Genomic DNA, 22,039 nt, shown 5'->3' with positions numbered 1-22,039 from the left:
CATAGGGGAGTGATCATGGGTCCCAGCCCGAGAAAACATGAAGAGGGGCCCCAACCACAACCACCCTGTCCTGCTCCAGGAATAAAGCAAAACCTTATGTCTGAAAATAAAAACCAGTTTCACGGAGGAAACTGCAGACCAGTTCAACCATCCATAAATTGTCTGCTAATATCAAATTTAAGGAATCTGAAAGACTATACTTAGTATGAAGGGCCAAAAGAAGGGGACATTCCACAAATATAGAGGATAGCGTCAGTATAGCTCCACAACTACATTGTGGGGGTCTTCTGTTATGAAAGAGGAAACAGTGGGTGACGCTGGTATGACCAATGCGTAGATGGCATAAGACAGTAGACTCCATCCGAGCAGAGCGGAAGGAAGAGCACCAAATTACAGCAGTCTCCTAGATTGTGCGTAATTTATTATTGACAGTAGTAGCCCACAGATGTCATTCCACAAAGAGAGATTTATGTAAATCCGCATATCCACAGCTGGAATTATGAAAGAGAAGGGGGGGTAAGTATCTGCTTCTCTAACCAAACCATCAGCCAGTTTGTTCCATGTTGAGCCCACATGACTTGGTACCCAGGGAAAGACAACTGAGGAGGTGGCACGGCCTATGGCAGAGAGAAGATCATGGGTAACAGAGACCGAAGGGTGACGAGGGTAGCATCGGTCGATAGCCTGCAGGCTGCTCATTGAGTCAGTACATATTAAAACACTGTGCAGAGAGGCGTGAGTAACAAAATGAAGGGCCCTGTTAATGGCTAACAGCTCTACTGTGAACACACTACATGATCCCAGCAATAAATGGTGCTCTAAGCGAGTAGGAGACGTGAAAGCGTATCCTGCCTTGTCTATCATCTTAGAACCATTACTGTAGAAGATGGTGGCACCCTGGAAATCTGTGAGGATGGAATATACGAAACACTGGAAGGGGCAACAGAGAGCTTAGGACCCTGGAAAGGTTGGTCCTATCTGTGGTCTAGGCACCATCCAAGCAGGGATATGGGATGAAATAAACAGGGCACATTCCAATGAGTGCAGGTGGACATCCCGACAGAGGGAAGTGAGACGTATTCCAACCGACAATCCCACCCATGGGTGGTTACCAGGAAGGACATGCCTTGTTTGCAAAGAGGACAGGGTACACAGGATGGTCAGGGAATCAGTGAATGGCGATTGCATATGAAACCAGGAGTTGGCTCCATCGTATTTGTAGAGGGGTAATCCCCGCTTTTGTGAGGAGACTGTCAACGAGTGCAAAACGCACCAATAGCCAGACGCACCCACAATGGTGAACAGGGTCAAGTATTTTCAGAGTGGAAGGAGCCGCTGAGTCCTAAACCTGACTTCCATAATCTAGCCTGGACTACATTATGGCATGGTAAAGATGGAGAAGAGTAGCACGGTCTGCACCTCAACATGTGTTGGCCACGGCGCAGAGAGCAGTAAGATTCTGCATGCGTGTAGTCTTCAGGTGGCAAATACGGGGCAGCCACATCAGCTTTTTATCAAAAATAAGATCCAAGAAACGGGTCTGTGATACAACATCTATGAGCTGGTCACCTAACTAAATTTGGGTTGTGGGTGTGCTGTGGACTGACAACAAAAAAATGCGTGACCTGTGTTTCAGAGGGAAAAAAACTGGAATCCATGGGAGATGGCCCATCCAGAGGCCCATCGGATGGCACCTCAGAGCCGGCACTCAGCAGATGCTATCGAGAGTGAGCAGCACAAGATGCAAATCCTGAATGAAGTACCAACTTGAACCTGGAAGAGCCAGTAGAATAAAAATTCGAGAATAGAAATCAGGATGAGGCCGTAAAAGCCCCAGTCACGGAGGATAACTAAAATGTGATGGCGCCAAGCCGTGTTGTATGCCTTATGTAGGTCAAAGAAGACCGTGACAAGGTGCCAGTGGTTGGTAAAAGCCTATCGGATTGCTGTTCCCAACATGAGTGAATGATCAGTTGGAGATTGTCCCTCCTGGAAGCCACACTGATATAGGAACAAAAGCCCAGAGATTTGAGTACCAAGATAATCGGAAGCTAACCAACCTCTCAGGCAGTTTACAAAGTACATTTGCCAGACTAATCGGGCAGTAGCTGTCGAGAGACGAGTTCTTCCCGGGCTTAAGGAGACGGGAAGCTATACTGTCTCGCCATTGCAAGGGGAAGGCACCCGTGAGCCAAATGCAGTTAAAGGCCCTGAATAGATGTTGCCTCTGAGTAATGATCAAGAGCTGGATCATCTGGTTGGAATCCAAGCCTGGGACTGTGTCAGGTGAAGAGGTAAGAGACTGCAAAAATTCCCATTCAGTGAAGGGTTCATTAAAGAGTTCAGCTTGGTGAGGGTTGAAACAGAGGGGGCATCTGTTCAACTTAGCGTTTCTGTCAAAGAAAGGTAGCAGGATAGGAAGAGGACACCAATGCTGTCGCAAAGTGTGTCATGAGGTATTATGCAATGACCAATGGATCAGTACAAAGAGTACCTCGGAGGGCAAGACCGTGGACAGTGGATTGTCACTGGCACCCAAGACGACTAAAGAGCTTAGACCAAACCTGCGATGAACAGACATATGTCTCCAGGGAGGAAACATAGCACCCCCAGCATTTATTTTTACTCTGCTTAATAAGGTAGGGAGCCTTAGCACAGAGACACTTAAAAGGAAGAGGTCGGTCTGCGAAGGGTGTCGTTTAAATTGTTGCAGTGACCATCGATGTTCCTGGACAGCGGCTGCTACGTCCTCGGTCCACCGAGGTACCAGTTGACGATGAGGATAGGGGGACAGCAGTGCCACGAGCATGAAGAATAGTTGCAGAGATGCCCTGCATGACCGCATCAATGCAGTTTGAGAGACAGCTGTCAAAGTGCACAGCAGAAGTATATAAAGACCAATTGGCTCTGCACAACGCGCAACGTAGAGGCGTGTCTGCCTGGTGGTGGCAGGGGAACAAAAATCTCATTGGAAAGTGATCACTGTCACAAAGATCATCATGGGGTGAACAATGCCGGGAAGCCGCGTGAGCAGAGGAGTAGATTGTGAGATCGATAGCAGTAAAGGTGCCATGAGCAGCCCTGAAGTGGGTAAGGAAATCATCATTTAGGAGACACAAATCAAAGTCAGTAATAAGTTGGTCAATTGTAAGACCCCTACCCATCGAAGTGGCACTCCCCCACAGAGGGTGGTGTGCACTGAAGTCCCAGAGGAGGAGATATGGGGATAGGAGCTGCTGTTGAAGGTAGACAGTTCTACATATTCTACACAACGAAGTGGCCTACCTGGAGCTGCATGCGATAGCCGTGGGGTCTAAGGGCACCTTGCCACGGTTCGCGCGGCTCCCCCTGTCGGAGGTTCGAGTCCTCTCTTGGGCATGGATGTGTGTGTTGTCCTTAGCGTAAGTTAGTTTAAGTTAGATTAAGTAGTGTGTAAGTCTAGGGACTGATGACCTTAGAACTTACCACAAATTTACAAATTTTCCTACCTGGAAGGAGGTATACATTGCAAATGGTAATTGCCGGAGTCGTTTGCACTCTAACCATTTTTGCTTCCAAACTGGTACAAATGGGAATCCAGTCACTAATGACACTGGTGTGGTCCAACATGCAGATCCTTCCAGATGCTACCCCCAGGTGGGCACAGATCTGGCAGAATGCCCGATAACCATGAAACGTTGGAGAGTGGTCATCATGGAAGTGCTTTCTTGAAGAGCAAGACAGAACACAGAATAGGAGGAAACAAGGCATTGTATTTCCAGCAGGTGACAATAATATCCATTGCATTTCCACTGCATTATCGTATGGTTAGACATAAAGAAACCAAGGGAAGGTCATGTCACTCGGTCAGTGGTTGTCACCGACAGGGATGACGTGACATCCATAAATAGGAAGTCAGTCTCAGGTTGTGAGGGCAGAGATGGTACCTCGGGGGCAAAGGAAGGGCTTTGTCCAGGGACTTATGTTTCTTCTTCTTCTTCTTCTTCTTCTTCTTCTTCTCCTCCTCCTCCTCCTCCTCCTCCTTCAGAGGTAGAGTAGGGCAGGGCATAGAGGGAGAACGGGCTTCTGCAAGATCAGGAACCGAAAGAGAGCAGGCGATATCGGAGTGCACAGATGGTGTGGCTCGTGGTCAAGTTGTGCTAGTAGGCTTCCGGCCTGAGAGACACCGGAGGGAGGGTCCTGGGAAGAGGAGGGAGGGGGGGGGGGGGGGAAGGGGGGGTCACTTCTTCAGCCAGGGAGGGGGAGCAGCTCCCAGAGGGGAGGGAGTGGGAACTGCAGGGGAAGGGGAGGGGAGGGGGAAAGAATGTAATGCAGGCAAAAGTTGATGAAAGTGACAATGGATGGAGTCTTGTCATATTTTGGTGAGCCTCAGCATAAGATAGGCAATCCACGGACTTGTATTCTTGGCTCTTCTTTCTCTCTTGTAAGCTTGGCAATCTGAAGAGTGTGGAGAGTGGTGGTCACGACAATTGACACACACAGGTGGTGGAACACAGGTGCTTCCCTCATGGAGTGGGTGTTACCACATAGATGGTCTGCCGTACAGCGGGAAGACATATGGCCAAAACATATGCACTGAAAGCACCTCATGGGTGGTGGGACGTACAGCTTCAAATCACAAATGGTTCAAATGGCTCTGAGTACTATGGGATTTAACATCTGAGCTCATCAGTGCCCTAGAACTTAGAACTACTTAAACCTAACTAACCTAAGGACATCACACACATCCATGCCCGAGGCAGGATTCGAACCTGCGACCGTAGTGGTCGCACAGTTCCAGACTGAAGTGCCTAGAACCACTCAGCCACAGTAGATGGTGCTTCACATCACATCTGTAGAACATAATCTTGACCTTCTCTGGGACGGTATCTGCCTCAAAAGCCAGAATGAAGGCGCCGGTATTAGTGCGCCCGTCAAACAATATGAACGCCGAGTTGCTCTAGATTAATCCGGAGCTCCTCATCAGTTTGCAGGATGAGGTGCCTATGAAAAATCACTCTCTGCACCATATTCAGAGACTGGTGAGGGGTAATAGACACTGTGACATTGTCAAGACAATCATAAGCACAAAGAACTGCAGATTGTGCAGCTGAGGACGCTTTGATCAACAGGGAGTCCGACCTGAGAGACTTACCTTTACCAATCTTGTCCTCAATATTCCCCACAAAAACAATGGCTTTGTGGAGGTGAATGTGTCCCCGTCCGTTCTAGTACAGACCATGTAGCGGGGCAAGTGTTTTGTCCAAAGCCAGGGAGCCTGGCCCTCCCTCCAGGGTGTAGCCAGGGAAGAGAAGGCCGCAGGATCATAAGAAGTAGTATTCAATGATTTGTTACTACTCAAAGAGATGGCCTTAGGAGATTGGCCAGATTTTTGGAGCCTCATATGCTTCATGTGCGAAGCATCCACCCTGATAACACCCACTCCAATCAGGGGCTCTCCCCATGGAAACCACTGAGCCACAGCAAGGGCCATCTGGCATGGCAGCTAGTGCCTGAAGTTCTGATGCTCTGAAGTGACAAGCAACCACTCTTAGGCACACATGGGGAGGCAACAGCTCAGGTATCAGAAGTGTGATCCCTGTGTTGTCGGGGTACTCAGTCAGATGGGTACATGGCAGCCCCATCACAAGGACTGGCTTCAGGTGCTGATGACCTAGTGGGGTGGAGCGACTACAGCAGAGAAGGAAAAGGGGAAGGAAGGGGAAGAGGAATCCACGCCGTAGATGCTAGGGAGGAAGTTCTTCCCCAAATGGTTCACACTAGAAACAGAAAATTTAGAACTGGAAGTCAAAACTAAAGCGGGGACCTAAACACCACAAAGGATGAAAGGGAACAGGCAGGAGGAACAAAATTGCAAGCAATACAGGGAACTAGGTGGATAGCCAGGTCAACATAAATCAAAACACAGAGAGGGGAAGGGGAAGGAGGGAGGAGGGGGGTAGGGAGGGCCACTGTTAAGAAAATGCAGCCAGGGGAGGAAGACTGGACTGCAATAGCTTGATAGCTTGGGGGCCCCAGCACACACGCATGAACTGACAAAAGAACCATGAGCTCCATGGGGGGGGGGGGGGGGCGAGGGGGGGGGGGGGCGGCGGCACAGCAATAGGGTTCATGACATCATCTGCTACGGTCAGGTCGGAAATCACGGAATGAATCTTGATCCCAGAGAGCTGATTGAGGTTGCACCACATGATGCAAGAGGTAGTGAAACTGTTAAAAGAACTAGTAAAGGAAATTCAGCTACCGAATCTCATAGCAGAATGCCTCAGTCTACCAGGTGACTAGGACACAACACAGTAAAGAAGAAGTGCGAGGTATGGAAAATTCTGCCGTAGTAAGGATAACGTTTGTAAGGTAGTCTACCTGGTCATCGCAACTGTGGAAATGTTGATCATCGAAGGTCGCCAGGGAGAAGTAAAACCTCCAGCCAGCCTTAGAAAGCTGCCGACTGGGTTTACATGCACGTGAGGTACGAGTCAGCAAACGGATTGCACATGGGAAGTGGTTGCTCAAGTACGTGTCAGAGAGAACAGACCATTCAAGGCAATGGGCAAGCTAGGCAGTGCAGAATGAGAGGTCCAAGCGTGAACAGGTTTGCATGGGGTCTGAACGGAACGTAGGCACTCCAGTGTTAAGACAGGTGAGGTTAAGTTGATGGAGAAGGACAGCCAAGTGGGAACCTCTTGGATAGGTTCTCGCAGAGCCCCAAAGGGGATGGTGGGCATTAAAGTTGCAGAGCAGCAAAAAGCTGGAGCAAATGGCAAATGACGAAAGGATGTAGAAGTTACAAAGAGAAAACATGAAACGAGGAAGGAAAATGCAAGCTGCAACAGCTTGCAGTGGGGTGTTCAGTGAGATGGTTTGGCCATAGACATCATGTCATCCTGAATGAGCAGTATGACTCCCCCATGATGTGGAATGCTGCCCTCGGGGGAGGGGGGGGGGGGGGGTCAATGTGGATCAGAAGGAAATGAGGGAGGTTGAAGCAGCCACAAAGATGCAATTTTGTTTCCTGGATGTAGAAAACAACTGGACGTTGTGATTTCAAGAGCAGCCATTATGCCTCCTAGTTGGATCTAATGTCATGAACGTTCCATTGGAGAAAATTCATACTGGGGAAAGGAGGATAAGGAACAAATGAAGGGCAGTCACCTTGCTGATTGCCGAGTACCAGCCTTTGAAGGCTCACGGCAGAAAAATGGTAGGCAGTGTGCACTGGCGAAATGGAGGTCGGCTGGGTGAGGGTATCACGTAGTGATAATCAAAATTTTGACGACGACATGTACTCATGTCAGATAGTCCTATATTCTGACGGAATGTAAGTTATGTACATTCCTCGCCAATTTTTATAATTACGCTACTATCTTAATGAAATGCTTTTATAATTATGTATATACACCCTGTGCTTCATTTTTGTATTTTTTGTGTTTTGGTAACTTTTGCCGCGTTACTTGAAAATGGCCCTAAGGCCGAAATTGCAATTGTAATAATCAATATTTCATACAGTCAACGGCAATTATGATGTCTTTTAAGGAATATTATATGACTGTGAATCCCAACCATGAGAAGTTAATTTTTTCCACACTGTTTTCTTGAATGATTTCTCCCAAGTATTTAAACCGAGAAAACATTTTTATTTTCAAATATTTCATGTTCAAAACCTTTGGTACTGGTACGTTGCATGTCATATATTCCATTTTTTCAGATGATATTTACAGTCCTACTTTTTCCACAAGTTATTTAGGAATTTCAATTTGTTTTTGATCTATGGTAACATCACTAGTTAAAACTGCCTGCTCATCTGCAAATGCAGGGCAGTCTATTCTGATATTACTTCTGCCTAACTTGATTGATTGATCTATATTTTGACTCAACTTTTGCTCTCGACATTCAGTTATTACCTTTTCCAAAACACAGTTAAACAGTAATAGGCAGTTAAACAGTAATAAGGAGAGTCCATCTCTCTGTCTAACACCAGTCTTTATATCAAATGCTTCAGGAATTTCTCACATGAATTTAACTTTAGAGCTAGTGTGGGTTAACGTTTCCTTAATCAGCATTAGATTTTTATTATCTAGCATCTGTTCCTTTAAAATTTGGAAAAAAGATTCACCATCGACTGAGTTGTAGATCATTTCCAAATCCACAAATGTATTTACACCTCTCCCCTGCCCTCCATCTAACCTGCGACATTTAACTGTCCGGCACCCCCACCATACTATCCCTCCCCCTCCTCGCTCCAGCCTTCTCCTCAGCCCCACCCAGTCGCCACTCCCATCGTGCACTGGTGTGCTGCTCTAAGTGTGGTTTCTGTTGCCTGAGACTGCAGTCATGTGTGTGACTTGGGTTTGCGTGTGTGTGTGTGTGTGTGTGTGTGTGTGTTTATTGTTGACAAAGGCCTTAATGGCCGAAAGCTATAATTGTGAGAGCCTTCTTGTTGTGCCTATCTGCGACTCAGCATCTCCGCTATATGGTGAGTAGCAACTTTCCTTCTCATAATACTGTTGCATTCCATCCTGGATTTTCCATTGTTTAATTTGTACATACAATATTGTTACTAGAGATCCTTCGGTGCCTAAGAATTAGTTTTAAATTAAGAATCTGCTCTGGACAGGATCTTTTTGGTCTAAAGCCTGCCTTGTTTCACCAATTTTAGGTTCTAACTGTTCTTGGGCTCGATCAAGTAAACACTGCAAGACAATTTTGTATGTGACCAGGTGAAGAGAGATTCCTAGGTAATTATTAACATAGGTTCTATCCCCGTTTTTATGCAATGGATGACTTAGGGCAGTTTTCCAGTCTTCGGATAATTTCTAAGTTTGACAGATATGTCCTATTAGTTGAGTGATCTCTTTCATAGTGTTAGGGCCAACTGATTTTAGCAGTTCTGCAATTATGCCATCTTCTCTGGATGCTTTATTGTTTTTAAGTCTCTTAATTTGTTTTGTTATTTCAATTTCATTTTTAGAATTAGGGTTGGTGTTGTTAGTTAGCTGTGGTTGGAATTTATTCACTGTTTCTGGACAGTGTAACAGTTTAATGGCTCTGAGCACTATGGGACTTAACATCTGAGGTCATCAGTCCCCTAGAACTTAGAACTACTTAAACCTAACTAACCTAAGGACATCACACACATCCATGCCCGGGGCAGGATTCGAACCTGGGACTGTAGCGGTCGCGCGGTTCCAGACTGAAGCGCCTAGAACCGCTCGGCCACATCGGCCGGCTAACAGTTTTTCAAAATAATTAGTAAGTATCTTACAATTTTCCTGGTTTTTAAGAGTCACACTGCCATTTTCATTTTTGAAGCAAATACTGTGATGTTAAGTCATTAGTTTTGTTTTGAATGTTTCATAAAAGTGTCTTGTATTGTTCTTTTGGAAATCTTTTCAAGTTTCTAAAAGCTGGGACTTTATGTTATTTCTTTTAGTCTGTCAAATTAATTTAGATGTTTCTTTTGTTACAGTTAGAAAGTGTTGTACAATTTTTTCAGTTTTGTTACTATTCTAATTTTTGAATGCCTCATGCCTAGAATTAACTACTGTTTCACAATTTGTGTTCCACCAAGGTTGGTTTTGTTTCTTTTGAAGTGGAAATACATTTTGTTCTGTTTCGATGAAATTTTCTTTTAGGTTTTGCCAATTGTTAGATTTTTTTTGTCAAGTTCACTTGTAGCAATGTCCAGTGGACCTAGGGATGTTTAGGAGTGTGGAAATCTCACGTACAGATGTATGACACGAGTGACACCCATCACCTGACCATGTTCGAAGTCCATGAGTTCCGCGGAGCACCCCATTCTGCTCTCTCACAACATCTAATAACTACTGAGGTTGCTGATATGGAGTACCTGGCAGTAGGTGCAGAACAATGCACCTAATATGAAAAACATGTTTTTTTGAGGGTGTCCGGATACTGTAGATCACATAGTGTAGGTATAATTTTAAAAGCATAATCAGTAATCTGTAAGTTTATTGAGATTTTGAAAAACAGTGTTGCATATTTAAAACAAAGAATCAGGATAGCATTACATTACACACTGCCAGACAAAAAAAGCGAAGCAACCGGAACATATGATCAAATGTCAATGTAACGTTACTCTATACACATACACATCTTTGGTGTGTTTGTAAATGATTAAGAATTGCAAATCTATGTGGCAGAATGGCCACCAGAGTGTATTAGTGATGTTCATGTTGAGCACTATTAACGAGGGGGGAACAGTTTCAGATACTGAGTGATCACTGTGAAGGACATGCAGATGTAGAGTACACGTGTGAGACTGTGTTCTCAGTAGAGATGGGTAGTTCGCGAACAAACAGGTGCAAAGGAATGGTTCACCAAGATGAACGAAAGGACCGAGGAACGAATTCCAAGGAACGATCGGTTCATAGTTCATTTCGGTCGCGGCGGTCTACTTATAGTTCCGGGAACGAGGAACGATCGGTTTATAGTTCACTTCGGTCGCGGCGGCCTACTTATAGTTCCCAGGAACGAGGAACGATCGGTTCCTAGTTCACTAGTTCACTTCGGTCGCGGCGGTCACTTCGGCAGTCCTCGTTCCAGCCTCTGTCGTGTGCTCGTCTCAGTCTCGATCTCCCTCGGCCGCACTCGTCGTTCTTCGCATGACCACCTGTCTCAGTTCCACTGCCGACTGCTCCTAGTTAGTTCAGTATCCAGTTGTTCGTTTCATTCACTGTGCTCGCCTATTTTACATGTGTTCCAAACTGTTCTTGCTCTTGGTTCTGGCTATTCAGCGTCCACGACCGGTAATCAAAAAGTATTTTATAGTTACGTAAATTACATAAAAATTACGTTTTATGTAATAGGTACGTCTTTTTAGGTAACAAAAGGGCATATCAGCTCATTTCATTATATCGATGAACAGCAGAAGACATACTTATAACAAGGCGTTTTTTTTGTTATTTATACATTTTTTGGTTTCATCGACTTGATTTAGCAGCTAACTTAATTTTTAGTGTAAGAAAATTCATATAAAACGATTTTCGTGTATCTTTCATATACAAAACATTACATTTAGGAAGGCTCTAATTATTTTTAAGTTTGGTTGTTTCCAATTTGCATTACCTGCTAGTTTGGTTTCTTTGGGGGGGGGGGTCATTTGGGCTCAGTAGGAAAAGCAGTGCCTCTCCATTTGAAAAGGCATAGATTGCCATAAAATCATATTTACTTATTATCTCAAAAACATTTGTGCAGGAGCAGCTTTCAAACCAAAAACTTTATTACTGCGAACTTAATTATTTTTATTATTATTCTTGCATTAACGTTAATAATGCAACATAAAAACCTAATTTTTACTAAGAGACGCAAGTATGAGATAACCACATTTATTTTATGCTTCCATTAAAGTCTCTACTTTGCCTACCAACTCAGAGACAACGTGAAGTATATATAGGGTGTAAACGATTATTGTTTACAACGGAGCATAGCTATGTAGTGGAAGTCGAAACAAAGAATTTTATACAAGACACTTGTGGTCTATTAAGTTGGGAAACAGCCACCAACAGGTTTACAAGACTACATGAGCTATAGTCCATGTGCGTCACGTGTGATTTTCATGTTCTCTTCTCCAGCTCTCTACACATCATCATTGATTGTTTCGCAATTGTTGCTTGCATTAGCTTGTTATTTCTTCAGTGCCTAATTATTACATGTTTGTCTGTTTGTTGTATCTGCTCCTAACGGGCAACACATCATCCGTCATTGGCGAGCAGTCTGTACTCGGGGCCGGTTTTCCGTGCGCCACCCTATATTATTTCCCTGCGATCAGCCACACAAAGCTACGGTTGGCTAAACGAGAGGTTCTGCAGAATCACAGAAATTACTTCTAAAAGTGTGTAAGAATTCTGAAATGAATAAAAACTCTATACTCCAAGGGGGGAGGCAAGTGCCCGCTCTTGGTGCCCTCCATCCTTCAGTCATCTACACAACCAGTTTTCAGTTTTTCATAAGAACCATATACCAAACACAAATGAACGGTTCCCAAAAAAGAACCATCAGCAGTTAACTAGTTCCCAAGGATGAACGAGTTTGCCCATCTCTAGTTCTCAGCATCTAACAGAGTTTGAAAGGGGACTCACTGTGGGTCTCCATTAGACCAGAAGGTAGAAACCTGCGACATCCAGGTTTGTGGAGCATTCAGATGTGACAGTGGCCCGATGATGGACTGCATGGAAGTGTGAGAGCAGGCCTACTCATCATAAAGCCCCAGATTTGTCCCCAACAGAACACGTGAGAGACTGTTTCAGTGACAGTATCCAGGATACTGAGGATCAGTTACAACAGGAGGACCATCTTGCCTCAGGAGAAGATATATATTGGCTTTATGCCATCCTCAACCAAATTAGTGCATGCATTCAGGCCACATGGGTGCAATGTCCTACCAAAAAATTGGCTCATACCGCCAATCCTTCGTAAATTTGACTCGATTTTCTAATCACTGAAATAATACGAAATACCCTCCCAATTCATGAACTATCATTTCGTTTCCTCCTTCTGGACACTTCATTCTTTTTTTTTCTGGCATTGTATATCGATCAAAAATTGTGTAGAAACATATACAGTAGTCAGTGTGTCAGCAGCAGTACAAGATAAGACAAAGTTGTCCTAAGCCAGAAGGTTTGTTGAAAACTTTGGTGCTATACTAGGCATGGTCCTGATGGAGGTGGTGCAATTTTGCTTTCCTTTGTACCAACTTCCCAGCCATACAGAGTGACCTACAGTTTAACACTGCCTCCAAACAATAGCGCAATCTGGCATTTTTTTCACTCTGATGTATCTTCGCCATGGACAAAAGAAGCAATAAGTGACAGAGAATAAAAATTCTTTGGGCTGACTGGGGCTTGAGCCCAAGTCTTTTCGATAGGTGGTTTGATGCTTATCCAGTTAGACATACTGAAGCTTGAAATACTACCATTCATCATTGAAACTAATTTTTGGAAGTAAAGGTTTTGGTATCAGATTGATTTGGAGCACAGATTGTAACACATATGAAATTGGAAAGTGGAACTTTGCTAGAAGGCAACAAATGTGTCACCGCAACAACATATTTTTTTAGGACAAAAAAATCTACGTTGTAGAAATGGACTGACATTTAGCATAATATGAAGTCAAGCTTAGATTCAAATTCATAGTTTGGTTGTGAGCTAGCATGACCAACAAATACTGCACAATAACAATCTATTTTTTATGCAATGTGCATTTTGCATTTTTATTTAACTTCCCCCTGAAAACTCTTTATTTTCCCACAGTGGTCTGAAGTTTACAAGTTTTTAATAGTTTCACAAGCATTAATAATGAGAATTCCCCCTCCTCCCCCTCTCCACTGAAAACCCCATATTCCCACAGAGGTCTTGATACTTCGGAAGCTAAAATACGCATAACTGTATGGTGTAATAATTCTCATACAGGCTATGCAGTGCTGACGAACTATTGCCTTGCTGATAGCATCAATTTCGAAAGCTGATGTACTTTATTGTACATACGTATTCCTCACTACTTGCCAACCATGTAGCAACCAAACACCTCAAGTAGATTTAGTTTAAATAAAAACTTTTTTACTGCACCTGCGTGTAATTAGGTGAATCTTACATATCCGCCTATTTTCCCATGAATATCATCTGAACAGCATATACATTACGTAACCCATTTAAATATAAACAAGGAATTGAAATCATTCTGTCAGAATGTGCAAATATTAGAGAAATGAGCAATGGTTTACTGAGGACACAAAATTTTAAACAAAACAGGGAATTTCAGATTAGCAAGTAGCTTTTGCAGAAGAAACAAGTCATGTGGAGACTCGTATACTTCTACATAATGACATAAATTACAAGACCAGAAATTGTTTTAATTATTTAAATGATGAATTGTGTTTGAGAGCTATTATGTAGAAATACTGTACTCACTCGCAAATGTTATAATCATCTCAATATACAGAATTCCAGAGGTGTGATCAACACAACTATTCTCGTCTAAGCTTCAAATTATGCTAGAAGACCTTTGTTGAGCAAAAAGAAAAAAAACTGCTACACTTCAAGATTTACTGACTTAGTACAAAAATACGGTTTCAAATTGAATTTCTTTGAATCTACCAGAGACAATGGCTGATCAGCAACTTGTACTGTTAATGTTCTAACTAATTATATACATGAAGACGTGTATAAATTTTGTCTAGATCTAGGTATTTCAGACCTTTGTGCATTGTTCACTGAGCCGCCACAGACAGACCGGAACATTTCACATATGAGAACTTCAGCAAAGAAAACTTGCTAATATTTTGTAAGAAGCTAAAAGAGAAAAAATAGCCTTTTGATCATTGTAACACACGTGATAAAAACAGTTTTCTTGGCGTCTTTAATGAAACATTTCCACCAGACTCTGCAGCAATAAAATGACAAATAAATTAAAGTGGATTACCCAGGGCATAAAAATTTCCAGTGTAATGAAAAGGCAACTGCACGGAGAATTAAAATATAACAAAGATATTGATTTCATTGAATATGTTGGACTCTATAAAATCATATTCAGGCTAATTTTAAATTATAAAAATAAGACAAAGGCGGTGTGGTCAGCCATTAAATCTGAGCTAGGTGTTGAAGCCTGCAACCAAGAAATTTCGAAAATTGACATTGAAGGAAATACTATTGTAAGTCCAACCCAAATACCAGAGTACTTTAACGAATTCTTTATAAATGTATCAATGTCTGATGTAGATGTAACAGATTATCACAACAAAGTAAATCCCTTTGGCTTAAGAGAAAACTCTGAAAACTTTACAAAATTTTTAAAAGTTTCTGTGGAGGATGTACAAAATGCTATTCTAACACTAAGAAACAAAAAATCTGGAGATTGGGATAGAATACCCACCAAAGTTATTAAAGCAGTACACAATAAAATTGCAAACCCACTAGCTCAAATAATAAATCAAAGTTTTGAAGAGGGCTGTTTGCCTGAGGTACTGAAATATACTGAAGTCAAACTACTCTTCAAGAAGGGATCAAGCATGGCCATGAGAAATTAACATCCTATCTCAATTCTCCAAGTCATATCTAAAATATCTGAAAAATTTGCTGTTGCCCAAATCCAATACTTCTTTGCAAAATATTCTATTATTCTAAACAATCAATTTGGTTTTCAGCAGGGGAAAAACACCATAGATGCAGTGAACAGTTTCACTGAGAAAATAAGTATGTCACTAGACAAGAGAAATAAGGAGGAAGGAATTTTATGTAACCTCACGAAAGCATTTGATTCTGTAAACCATGCACTGCTTACTTACAAACTGGAAAAGTATGGCATTAGCGGCAGCACCCTACAGTGGCTTAAATCCTACTTATCAAACAGAAAGCAAAGCGTTAGCATCTCTTTAAATGGCACATATTCTTTTTCTGACTAAAAAAAGGCTCCACATTAGGCCCAGTCCTATTTCTCTTCTACGTAAATTACTTACCATTAAATATCGGTTCCCCATCAGTTCTGTATTACTTGAAAATCAGGATTCGGAAAAAATTCCCAAATCTGTGATCAGTGCCCTCAGTATCTTTGTTTCAGCTAAACTTGTCTAAGACTGGCATGATGCAATTCAAAACCAAACAGTCAAAATATGAGCAGATTAACACTGTTCACAATAACCAAGATATGGAAGAAGTTGACTCAGTCAAATTCTTAGGTACAAATTAAATAAAAATTTGAGCTGGCAGGCACACACTGAATGCTTGGCAAACAAACTAAGCAGCTTTGCATTTTCAGTGCAAATATTATCAGCTGAAACTGACATGAACACACAAAAAGTAGCATATACAAGCTACTTTGAATCCATCATTAGGTATGGTATTGTTTTTTTGGGGTAACTCCACAAACATAGTGTGTATACTAAAAATGCAGAAAAAAATCACTCAAAATATGTGCACTGCAAATCATACAGAACCATGACGTCCATTATTTAGCAAACTTAAAATATTAACTCTGCCATTCCTATACATATATGAGATTATCATATTTTTGTACAACAATCATGAATTATTTGAGTGAAACCATTTTGTCGCTTCACATGATACCAGAAACAAAGAAAGTTTCATGGTCTCCACATACCACCTCAGACTGTACGCCTAGGGACCTTAATAAATGGGAATAAAATTTTGTAATAAATTAAAAGGGAACAAGTTAATGCAGATGAATTTAGGTCCACTTAAGAGAGGCACTGACACTGAAATGTTATTACTCAGTGGATGAATTCATGCAGGACAAACTGGAAATTTGAGCTGAACACAATGTGTTACATACACCAAGAAATATCCTTATAAAGTTATTATTTATTTTAATGTTATTACTTATTAGTGTTAAACTCATTGTAGCAGTATTATAAATTTTTGACATGTCTCCTGTACACAAACCACATGGATTGCAAATGTAACGTCATGAGATGAATAAAACACAATTCTGCAACTGCAATATTGGCACATTCCATATCATAACGAATTATCACAAAAACAATTCACGAAACATCCAAATCTCTATGTTCTTGTGGCCATCACAAACTGGGCGAAAGAAGTGTTAAGCTCATCAGCATCCCCCACAAAGAAATGCTTGCATCCTGCCATCCACCTTGTGTGCATGCCCATAAACCATAAACAGGGTCGACAGAAGCGTCCGATCCCACGCATCGGCTTTGACCCGTGACGTAAGGGTGTTGTCGTGTGTGACGTCATGACGGCGCGGAGTTTGGTTTGAGTGTGGCTGTCTCCAGTTCTGTTTTATCTTATTTTATTTACTTTTCTGATCTGTCCGTTCTATACCGTGAGATTTTTTTTTTTTAAGACAAAAAACACTAATCAGCTACTTAAGCATCTTTATCTTCTATGGGTTGCAGGGGTTACGACCCCTGGGGGGACTAGTGTAGCAGGGGATACAACCCGTCAGCTTTGGCCAATGATGTCACAAGTCGCCAAACGAGAAGCGATTCTTCTTAGTGTTGTAGCTCCCTTCAGTAGCTGATAAGTGTTTTTTGGCTTTTTAAAAAAAAAATCTCACGAGATAGAATAAACAGATCCACTTTATTAAGCAATCAGTAAAAAAATGAAACTGAAACATAACAGCAAAAGCGAAAATGGTAAACTGCTCTCTGGCGACTTGTGACGTCATTGTCCAAAGCCGACAGGTTGTATCCCCCGCTACACTAGACCCCCCCCCTGGGGAGGTGGGTGGGTATTCATGCATGGCTGTCTTCACTTACACGTTGTAGCTACGCAAGGCGTCTAAATTTGTTTATATTTAGTTTGCCCCCCACCCAAAACACCCCATTTCCTGTGCTTGTCCCGTTAGTGTCATTAGGCTTCTTGTGGAAAGAGTGTGTGTTTGTTTTTGTTTCCGCCGTATTTGTGACGTCATGGGTCAAAGCAGACGGGCGGGATCGGACGCTTCCGTATTTCCCATAAACAAACACGGTGTCATACCTCACTGTCTTGCTAGCAGTCAAGAAGAAACTGTACATATTAGCTATGTCAGTTAGTCTTCAATTGATTTCTGATGTTATCACTACCAAATTCAAAAACTGTCCAATATACAGCAAATGTACTCCTTGCCACCTTATCGTCATTGAGGAGCTGCTGTGTCCAAATTCTGATGGAGCATGGTCTCGTACTTGAGTTAAAATATTTCAATCTGCTCAAAAAAGTCGGTATATGTCATTGAATCACCCTGTCTGTAATTAAAAGCTGCAATGCTGTGTTATACACTATGAGCTACATCCATGTCCAGGCTCTGCAAACCACAGTGAAGTAGGTGACAGTATTTCCCATTGAACTACATTTAATCATTTTTTCACGTTCCGTATTGTGTACGGAGTGCAGGAAGAATGCTTCAGTGTATGCTGTAATTAGTCTAGTCTGGCCCTATGTGAGTGATATGAAGGGAGCTGTAATATATTCTTAGATTCTAACTTTAATACTAGTTTTTGACACATTGTATACAGGCTATTGTGGAATAGCTGACACTTATCATCAATTATCTTTTGTAAAACATTTTCTGGAAAAAAGGTGGCTAGAAGATGGATACAAATAAAAATTAGGTAAAATTAGTTGAATAATCATGTTATGAGACCCAACATCAGCAACAAAGCATGCCAAATGGTAATGCTTTCTTTTAGTAAGTAATGCCCCACTGGATGTGAGAACATTATTAATTAGCTCAGTTACATAAAAATGACTAGTACTGGTCAGAATGTTGTTGGGCGTATCATGTAGAAAATTTTTTAGATAGCCTCAACCATCATCAGCAGAAAGATATTTCAGTGCAGCACTGTCCAAGTAAGTGCAACAATGCACAACACAAATTCGTTTTTGTGCCAGCTGTGAGAAAAGCTTGTCTTCAGCATGACTATATTTGAGGCAATCGTCATAAACAGCACCCAGAATTATTTAAAAAGGAATTTATCAAAATCTGCAAAAACAAGAAAACTTAAACATTAATATTTTGAATTGACTGCAGCTTTAACTAATTAACATCTTACTTGACCTAAAGCTTGCTTGGTTCTTTCCTGTTGGCTGGCAGGATTGCCACTAACACATTAATAGATACATGGGCAGAGGTGTTTCCTCGGTTCAGGAGTTAGTCGTTGGGAAATGATATGTCTATTTATCCATACTATCAAACAAGACATTCCCTGACAAATTTTAAAATTAAGATTGGTAGCGTGGATGACATTCCTTCGTTACAAGCTAACAAAATATTTATATACAACTTACCAATAGTGCCATACGCACCGCCTTCGCACATTCGACGAAGGATTTGAACTGGCTTGATTTGGTGCGAAGTTTCTCCATCAATAATTCCATCTGCCATTCTTTGCTTTTGTCAAATGACGGGCCTTTAGGAAATAAGGAAGGCACGTTCATTAGCCAGTACGTGGATCTATTTGGGAATGCGATTTATTTAGTTTTCATACAACAATGTTTCTCTTACCGGTTGGTTTCTGATTTACTGCTCCTTCCGAATAACCTTTAACTGGGTACGATGACATTTCTTTTTAGCGTCGTGTTAACAATGAACGACACGCTTTATGACTGAAAATATGGTTTATCACAGTTTCACAAACCAATACCAAACTTGCAAAAAAGTATTTAGATAGCCAGTAAAACCGCTATCAGCCACACTAGTGGCTTAGTATTCCGTTTCTGCGGTGGTAAATGGGCAATATGAATGTTTAAAATTAAAAACACTATTTTATTCGACGATGCGGGAGTTTGTCCACTTCACCCCACAGCAGCTTCCCCAACAAACCAAAGATGACTTATGAAGGACAGAGCTGAATCCCAGAGAACAGAGATTCACAACCCATCTGTTGAGAATAGATGACACAGCTTGTCAACTGATCAGATGATCACAACAAACAAAGGCGTTGTTTTTGTAAACAAACTAAGTATGCTGAGGTATGTTATATTATTACTAGTAGCTTTCTGTAAATAAAACCTCGTGTATTGATAAAGTAATGTACCCGGGATGTTTTTGCATTAGCTTCACAATGACAATAAAACATAGCGTGCTCGAGTCAGTATACTGTATGTTACCTCCCAGTTCCGTCCGTGAATATAAAGGTAATTGTAATGTTTGTATAACAGAAAAGTTATAAACAGTTGAAGCACCAAAAAAGTTAAAACCTGTAGATCAGAAAGTGTAAAGCTGTGATGTACTCGTCGTGATCTAAAATGTCTATTCATTCGACGTATTTTGTAACCTGTAGATACGTACAGATATTTCTGTTCGCAGTTTATGTCATAATTTAATGTCGGCATTCGAAATTAAACATTAGGCTGTTGTCGCATGGGTGAGAGAATCATTCTGGAAAGTTCTTCTTTCGCATTGGTAGATAATATCAGTATCAGTTCTGCAGTTTTCCAAAGAGCGGTTTACAGTGTTATACGATCGATCATTCTAATATGGTAAACGTAATTCATATCTGAGACATATGAATAAAGGCCGGGAAGATAGTAGTTACAGGTGGTTGGTGCCGTGATCTTGATGAAGAAACCCGTTACATCAGTTAGTTATACTGAAAGACCTGCCCTTATAACTGAGTGCATTAAAGTGGTGCTTCCAGCATATGTCTGGCTAGCCTGGCGTGGGCGAATCCACTCTGTTGATTAATGATGAGCCCAGATGTGGTTTTTAACTGGTTTTCCACAACCAGCTTGGTACATATGGGGCTAGGACACATATCCTGACTCAGATACATGATCTGCAAACATCTTGAAAATATTCTCGCATGTTAACATAGTTTTATCCTAGACGCAGACAGATGGGGTACACAGATTCCGTCCCAAAGGGAGTGGTGGTGTCAAGAAGGGCCACCAACTACCACAAACATTGCATCAACCCATATAACAATGCCGACACCATTGGAATGGTGGGATAAGGCAAAAGAAGAAGCTGAAGCTATACCTAACATATAATTCTCCTGTATTTGCACATACTTGCAGGTCAATAGACACACAAACAAACACAAACATACACACAAAATTCTAGCTTTCGCAACCAACGGTTGCTTCGTCAGGAAAGAGGAAAGGAGAGGGAAAGACGAAAGGATGTGGGTTTTAAGGGAGAGGGTAAGGAGTCATCCCAATCCCGGGAGCGGAAAGACTTACCTTAGGGGGAAAAAAGGACGGGTATACACACACACACACACACACACACACACACACAGACACAAGCAGAAATGGATATATGTGTGTGTGTGTGTGTGTGTGTGTGTGTGTGCGCGCGCGCGCGCCGTCCTTTTTTTCCCCCTAAGGTAAGTCTTTTCGCTCCCGGGATTGGGATGACTCCTTACCCTCTCCCTTAAAACCCACATCCTTTCGTCTTTCCCTCTCCTTCCCTCTTTCCTGACGAAGCAACCGTTGGTTGCAAAAGCTAGAATTTTGTGTGTATGTTTGTGTGTCTATCGACCTCCCAGCGCTTTTGTTTGGTAAGTCTCATCATCTTTGTTTTTAGATATATTTTTCCCACGTGGAATGTTTCCCTCTATATATATATATATATATATATATATAAAAAAACCTCTATCCTGAATTGTCCAAATAAACTTTAACTGCACTGTGTGCAATATTTAAGAGGTAGGCTTTCGACAATCATATAAATAAAGGTGTTTTGTTATCTATTTAATTTTCTTGGGCAAATTATTGTACAATTTTAATCCCTGAAAGAAAATGCTGATAAGAATTTTTTTGCCTGTTTTTCATAGGCAAATGTAAGTTTTAAATGGCTCTTGTTCCATGATCATGTATGTGACATTTTGTGATATAGTAACTGACATATGCAACAGACTGGTAAATGAATTCACTTGACACATCAAGGATACACAGTCTTTTTAAATATTCTTTGACAATGAGCCCAACTACTATTTTTAGTTACTATCCTCGTGGTCATTTCCTGCAATTTGAAAACTGCATCCACATTTTGTACATTTGATCCCCAGAACAGAAACTCATACTGTAACTAAGAATAAAGTAATTGTAGGAATGTATGTCACCACAAAGCACTTGATGTTACACATTGATGACAGGAACGTAAGGACAAAGGATTTTGATGACATTCTCGTGGGCAATATCTCCAAGTCAACTGAAAATCAATGCTCATTCCTAAATGCTTTGTGTTTGCTACAAAGTCTACATACTTATTATGTATGCTACAAGTAGCAGAGTTAGTTTTCCTCCTCAAACTGAAATTCATGCTATTACACTCTGCGCAGTTGTACACATCCTTGACAGTTTCATTTGCCTCATCATCTAGGTGTTCTGTCATTTTATCTGTGACTGTAATGTTGCTGTCATTTGCAAAGATAATTTTTTCTTCATCTCTTATATTGCCTGGAAAGTCACTGGTGTATACTGCTATTAAGAATAGAACGGTTTCAATATACTTCTCTGTGGAACAACCATGTGAATGACCGGAACCAGTCACTAGCTGTTCCTCTTATATTTAGTCCTTCTAGTTTGTTTAGTAATATTTAATGGTCGACAGTGTAAAA

At 41.6% G+C, this 22,039-nt stretch overlaps 1 protein-coding gene and 1 long non-coding RNA gene across 2 annotated transcripts in view; one reads left to right on the top strand and one right to left on the bottom strand.

The window, feature by feature from the left end:
• The window catches only part of LOC124605251 (mediator of RNA polymerase II transcription subunit 1-like), a 206,499-nt gene extending 187,240 nt beyond the window's left edge, over nucleotides 1-19,259 (bottom strand). The window contains exons 1-2 of the mRNA XM_047136808.1: nucleotides 18,979-19,259; nucleotides 18,762-18,883 (exon numbers count right to left, since the gene is read on the bottom strand). Of these exons, the coding sequence (XP_046992764.1) occupies nucleotides 18,762-18,883; nucleotides 18,979-19,036 (180 nt within the window). The 5' untranslated portion in view covers nucleotides 19,037-19,259. The remainder of the gene's footprint in view (nucleotides 1-18,761; nucleotides 18,884-18,978) is intronic.
• The window catches only part of LOC124605252, a 38,353-nt gene continuing 35,476 nt past the window's right edge, over nucleotides 19,163-22,039 (top strand). Inside the window, exon 1 of the long non-coding RNA XR_006978627.1 lies at nucleotides 19,163-19,445. This is a non-coding gene — a long non-coding RNA (uncharacterized LOC124605252). The remainder of the gene's footprint in view (nucleotides 19,446-22,039) is intronic.

This window comes from Schistocerca americana, chromosome 3 (assembly GCF_021461395.2).
Source record: "Schistocerca americana isolate TAMUIC-IGC-003095 chromosome 3, iqSchAmer2.1, whole genome shotgun sequence".
Classification (NCBI taxonomy): Eukaryota; Metazoa; Arthropoda; class Insecta; order Orthoptera; family Acrididae; genus Schistocerca; species Schistocerca americana.
The sequence above is the reverse complement of the archived record's forward strand: the minus strand, read 5'-3'. Positions and strand labels throughout refer to the sequence as shown.